At 46.6% G+C, this 6461-nt stretch overlaps 1 protein-coding gene across 1 annotated transcript in view; it reads left to right on the top strand.

Annotated features, from left to right (window-relative positions):
* MOV10L1 (Mov10l1, Moloney leukemia virus 10-like 1, homolog (mouse)) overlaps positions 1 to 6461 on the top strand; it is a 95319-nt gene that overhangs the window by 509 nt on the left and 88349 nt on the right. Inside the window, exon 2 of the mRNA XM_006876415.1 lies at positions 3308 to 3492. Within this exon, the coding sequence (XP_006876477.1) occupies positions 3308 to 3492 (185 nt within the window). The remainder of the gene's footprint in view (positions 1 to 3307; positions 3493 to 6461) is intronic.

Below are 6461 nucleotides of genomic sequence, written 5' to 3'. Positions count from 1 at the left end.
GAGTGTGGGGACGTGGGGGGTCCTCATCCCCTGAGTGTGGGGACGCGGGGGTCCTCATTCCCTGCGAGTAGGTACATGGGGTGTCCTCACCCCCGAGTGTAGGAATGTGGAGTCCTCATTCCCCCTGAGTGGGAGGACATGGGGGGAGCTCCTCATACCCTCTAGCATGGGTATGTGGGGCCTCAAACCCCTGAATACATGAGTTTGGTAGGGTCCTCACCCCCTGAGTGTGGGGACGTGGGGGGGGGTCCTCACCCCCGAGAGTGTGGGGACGTGGTAGGGTCCTCACCCCCGAGAGTGTGGGGACGTGGAAGGGTCCTCACCCCCGAGAGTGTGGGGACGTGGAAGGGTCCTCACCCCCTGAGTGTGGGCACGTGGTAGGGTCCTCACCCCCTGCGTGTGGGGACGTGGAAGGGTCCTCACCCCCTGCGTGTGGGGACGTGGGGGGGTCCTCATTCCCCCTGAGTGTGAGGACATGGGGGGCTCTTTATTCCCTCTAGTGTGTGTATATGGGGCCTCAAACTCTTGAATATGTGGATTTGGTGGGGTCCTCATCCCCTGAGTGTGGTAATTTGGGGGATCTTTGTCCTCCTGAGCATGAGGCTATGGGTGGTCCATCCACTCAGGGGAGTGTGGGGACTTGAGGGGGTCCTCATCCCCTGAGTGTGGGAACATGGGGTCCATCTTCCCCTCTGGACCTTGGTTGGTGGTAGGTGTCCTCCCTTAGCCCGTGTCTTTTCTTCCACCCTCCTGGCATCTGTGAGCACGCCTGTTCACTGCTGATCCCATGTGGCATTTGTGTTCCTGCTGTGGGGTCTGGGCCACTGTTTAGTCCTTCTGCATTATATGTGTTTCTACACGTCAGAGACACAATGTGCCTGTAGTGTCCCTTGCATTTGCTCAGAACATGCCCCAGTCTTCAGTTGTCCATGGTAGACTCATGGAGTCAGCTTCTTTTTTCAAAGTGTCTCGATATCCCTCTGCTTTGACTCAGAAATACACGGTCAGAGCAGTGAAGATATGGGCTGAGTTCAGCCACATTCCATAGATTCCCATGGATCTGGAGACAAGAGAAGAGGAAGGTCTGGTTGGTCCGAAGTGTAGTGAGACCTGAGGACTCCTGAGCCCATGGACAAGGACATAGCCACCGAAGGCTAGAGCTGAGAGTAGAGTTTTCAGCTGATATGAAGTGAGGGGAGTTGGACAACAATGCCCAAACTTGCAGATCGTACCCATTTGACCTAACCTCGATGGCTTCATAATCAGAACTTGACTAGAGGAAGATAAAAACAATTTTTGATAAAGAAAATGAGTATAAATTGCTATAATTTGATGAACTTGACCTATACTTATGGATGTAGTAGCTCAAAATACCAACTGAGAGGGAATGAATCTTTATATCAAGTGTCAATCCTATCTCTTCTGTACAGAAGAGATAGGGACAGGTAACTTAGACATTGGCTACCTGAAATGAGGGGTGATAAAGCATGAAGTGACTGCTTACAGTATTTCAAGAGGGAGTTTAGTTTAAGAGTATGTGGGGGAAGATAGAGTCCCCACTGAATGGTTTTCATCTTGTGTAGATGGGTCTGGTAAAAAGAGACGGGGATAAAATGAGTAATTGCTACTGTCACAATGACAAAGGTAAAGTTTTGTAACAAAAATAAGGGAGTAGTTAATTTTACAGTCCAGAAACAGAGGACCCTAGGGACCATCAAGGGAGAAAAGTGCAAACAGAATGTGGGACCCTATCCAGAGAGGCAACGACACCAGAGATGGAGGCAGAGATGAGGACATGGAGAGAGGGGGCAGCAGAGGACTCTGAACTAATGGAAAGAGAGGGACTGAGTGCTGGTGGCCAGGAGGCAGGTTTGCAGAATGTGCCCTTTGGTTGTTTAAATTATTAAATATATTTCTGAGTGTTTTTGTGTACAGCCCACCACCACCACCACCACCCCCCAAAAAAGAGGGAATGGAAGCAAATACTGTTGAATGATGACGCACAGAGGAGATTGTAATCATTGCAGTGAAATGATGGTATAAAGTCGATGTTCTCCCATGTAAACTATCACTTAGTTCACAATAAAAAAAAGAAAGAAAAAAAAAAATGAATGAACACAGTATAGATTAATTTGTAATTGGTTTTGCTAAGTAATAGAAGCCAATGCCCTGCAGGCTACATTTTTTATGATTTCATTTATATGACATTCTGCAAAAGGCCAAACTGTAGGGATGGAAAGCATGATCCGAGGCTGCCAGGCTTTGGTGTATGGGGAGTCGCTGACTGTAAAGGGGGCACATAAGGATATTTTAGGATGATGCCACGCTTCTGTATATAATCTGGCGATGGATACATGATTATACATTTCTAAGGATCCTTAGAACTGTATGCCACTAAGAATGACTTCTATTGTATGCAAACTTTAAAAATGAACCTGGATGTCAGCGGACCTCCGAATAAAATGCAGTCTGTGAAAAATGGAAAAAAAAGGTAAAAGCAATACACTGTCAGTTTCTCCCCGGGTAGCTGGTGTTGTCTCCTAGTCCTCCTGCCATATGACAGTTGGGTCCCAGGGGATGGCTCCCTGGTTGCTTTCCCAAATTCTCCTGACACCTCAGAAACAGAGTTGCTTCTTAAAGCCCATCTGTGTGTGGATTTGTTGGCAAAGTGTCCTGGTGCGATCGCCTCCGTTCTCTGGTTCAGCTGTAAGCTGCAGGCCTCACCAGCAGTGTTACCAGCAGCATTCCCTGGGTGACTGCCGTGACTGGGAACTGAAGTTTGCCTTGTAGAGAGGTAGCAGGAACGGTGCCAGGAGGACTTAGACCTTGAACCCTGCTTCTAGACCAGACCAGTGTGGGAAGGGTGGGAGGTCAGGGTCAGCCAGGAGGGTGACTCGAGGGGCCAAAGTCGGTTAGACTTGGTTTCCCCACTGAACCTACTGCCTTTGAGCCCATTCCAACTCAGCACAATCCTATAGGGCAGAGTAGAGCTGCTCCTTGAGCGCCCCAAAGCTGTCAGTCTACATGAGCAGACAGCCCATCTGTTCTCTGAGGAGCTCAACCCACTGTGCCACCAAGACTCTGTCGCTGAACCCTGAGACAGCGTTGCAGGGTAGACATTCTCACTGTCCCCACCTCACATGGATAGCACCAGGAAAGGCCACCTGGCTCTGGAACCTGGGAGGAGCTGGGCAGGTAATGCTGAGCTCTCCACATGCCATGCAGTGTCTGCGCCTCAGGCTGGGATGCCTGCAGCTCCCCTCGAGCAAGGTGTGGGCTCACTGTGCCCTTCTGTTTGCCCTGGCAGGTGATAGCAAGCTGAAAACGGTACAGGGAGTCGTGACCAGGTACTGCAGCGACTATGGCATGATCAATGACTTGATCTATTTCTCCAATGATGCTATCACGGGCAAAGTGCTTTTGAACGTTGGGCAGGAAGTCATTGCAACTGTGGAAGAAAACCAAGTGTCAAATGGACTCAAAGCCATCAGGGTAAGTATGGGTGGTTGGGGCAGCTGAGTTTGAACCTCCAGCCTTGCGGTCCAGTGCATTATCCTGGATGTAGTTCTGTACATTCATAGCCCAAACTTCTGTAGAAATCTATATAGAAATGTAAACATTACATTCAAGTTGCTTCTGAGGCTGTAAATCTTTGTGGGAGCTGAAAGCCTCATCTTTCTCCTATGGAGTGACTGGTGAGCTCAAACTGCTGACTTTGTGGTTCATAATTCACTGCTTACCCTATGGAGCACCACATAATGTGTAGTTTCACTCACTCAGAAAATCAAGTTTGCCTATAGAGAAGAATTCTGTAAGCACCTGGTATCTTTTCTCTTAATGGTTTTTAAAAGCTATTTTTTAAACATTGATAAATGCTGGGTAATTATTGTGTTCACAGATGAGCAAAGGTTATGAGAGGCAGATACCTTTTCTTGTAACAATTTTGAGTATAAGTCCTCAGATGAGGAACTGTGACGTCAAAGGGTCTGCATATGTAACATCTTACGGTTGTCACCAAGTCATTCTCCAGTGATCTCGGATCATGGATACTCTGGGAGCAGGAGGCAGGATTGCCCGCTGGTGTGGTGAGGATACAGAGAGGGTCTGTCAGGAAAAGTGATCTCATTTTTATTTGCATTAGAGCCTGAAAGTAACTTCTCACATGCTTTTCTGTGAATTATTTTCACAGCCTTTGCCCATTTTTTGTTGACTTCACATCTTTTATTAGAACTAATATTCAAGAAGGCTTCGAAGAGTGCATGGAAAAAATTCCATTATCTTTTTAAGTCCACCTTTCTGTGACCTCTTTGGAGCTCCCTCATATTAGGAAAATTGTTGTTGTTGTTAGGTGCCATCGAGTCGGCACCAACTCATAGCGACCTTATGCACAGCAGAACGAAACACTGCCCGATCCTGGGCCAACCTCACTACTGTTGCCACACTTGAGCCCATCGATGCTGCCACTTGGCCAATCCATATCATTGGGGGTCTTCCTCTTTTTCTCTGACCCTCCACCTTGGTGGTTATGTGCCATGGAGTCAATTCCAACTCATAGCCGCCGTGTACAGGGTTTCCAAAGCTGTAAATATTTATGAGAGCAGAAAGCCTCATCTTCTCCGTGGAACAGCTGGTAGTTTCGTATTGCTAACCTTGCAGTTCGCAGCCCGATTCATAACCACTACGCTGCCAGAGCACCTTACCAAACATGATATCCTTCTCCAGCAGCTTGTCCCTCCTGACAGTATATCCGAAGTATGAGAGACAGACAGAGTTTGGCCATCTTGGCCTCCAAGGAGCATGCTGGCTGCACTTTCGAAATGGATCTATTGGTTCTTTTGGCAGCCCATGGCACTTTCAATATTCTCCAACACCATAACTCAAAAGCATCAATTCTTCTACGGTCTTCCTCATTCACTGTCCAGCTTTCACATGCATATAAGGTTATTGAAAATTGGAGGGGGGTTTTAGGGAAATGATATGAGAATGTTACAGATATTTCTCACAAAACCATTTTCTTGACTTTTTTTTTTTTTTTTTTTAAGATAGTTTAATTTTATGTGGCTAATCAATTGAGTCTGTCTTTTCCATGTGACTTTTGTGTTCTCTAAGAAATCTGCGAAAGGCTCATTTCACTTCATAATTACAAATACTCATTCAGGGTTTCCCTGAGAATTCTTTGTCGTTTCGTGATGATGCCTGGAGCTCATTCTGGTGTAGATTTCCTACAGTCCTCACTCCATTGAGGAACCCACTTTCCTACTAGTTTCCTCTGAGCAAGATTCCCTGGCCATGCCAGGCTCCTGTGTTGGTAGAATGCACCCGAGGCCCTGCCTCAAAGTCTCTCTGGAATCTCCTCACTCTTCACACATTCAGGATGAATTTTTACGTCTTATGGCTTCCCTTCCTTCCCAGAGTCTACTTGGGATGCATGAGCTTACAGATTTCATTTAGGAAAGTGGCATGTTGCTAACCGTACCACAAAGTATGCCTGTGTGTATCTAAGCCTGCCTTTTATATTCTTCCTTTTAGCTGACTAATTGTCTTTGTTTGGATCCTACAAATTTCTTTAAAAGTTTATTTCTAAAAATTTTTGGTTTTGTTCCATCATCGTTATAATTTTTTATTGTATTTTCTAAACTAATCTTCTTATCTATGAAAGCTGTTTATTAATTTGGGTGAAGGTTTACAGAGTAACACTGTTTCCATTCATCAGTTCAATACATTTTTGTTTCATTGACTGAAATCCCCCAAGGTGACGTCATGTATCCCATTCCTCCCTGGGTTTCCTGTTTCCATTCCTCCTTCTGTCCTAACCTTTCTGAACTTTGTCCTTGGGCAGTTCTGACCTTTTGGTCCCAAATGATTTTTCTTAGAAGGTGTGCATATGTCCCTGGTGTTACTCTTCCCTAATAGACCTGTCTGTTGTTTGGCTGCATATCGGGCCCTGGGGGTGAGTTCACTTCCAGACCTGAAGGACCACTAACGGCCATAGTCTGGGCGATTCCCTGCTCTCCATCTGACCTGGAAGGCTGCTCTTTGTTCTGATTTTTCTCCCCCTCTCTCCAGAACCTTTTAATGTGATCTCTCGCAGAGCAGTCAGTAGTGGCTGGGTACCATCTGGTTCTGCTGGGTCCAGGGTCATGAGAGCTCAGGTTCACATGTTCCCTTAGTCTCCTGGTTGGTTTCCATACACCTCTGACTCAGTCTCACAAGGTATGTGGATACAGCTACGACGCTTCCATAGCTTTGCAGCAAAGGTGACTGTAAAACTATTCTCTCTAACCCTGTATGTATTGGTGGATATTGTCCCATTATCTTCCCACCATTCTCTCTAACCCTATATGTATTTGTGGATGTTGTCGTTAAGTGCCGTCGAGTCGGTTCCGACCCATAGCGACCCTGTACAGGGTTTCCGAGGGTGTAAATCTTTATGGGAGTAGAAAGCCTCATCTTTCTCCCAC

Source organism: Chrysochloris asiatica, unplaced genomic scaffold (genome assembly GCF_000296735.1).
Source record: "Chrysochloris asiatica unplaced genomic scaffold, ChrAsi1.0 scaffold00378, whole genome shotgun sequence".
Taxonomy (NCBI): Eukaryota; Metazoa; Chordata; class Mammalia; order Afrosoricida; family Chrysochloridae; genus Chrysochloris; species Chrysochloris asiatica.
The sequence above is the reverse complement of the archived record's forward strand: the minus strand, read 5'-3'. Positions and strand labels throughout refer to the sequence as shown.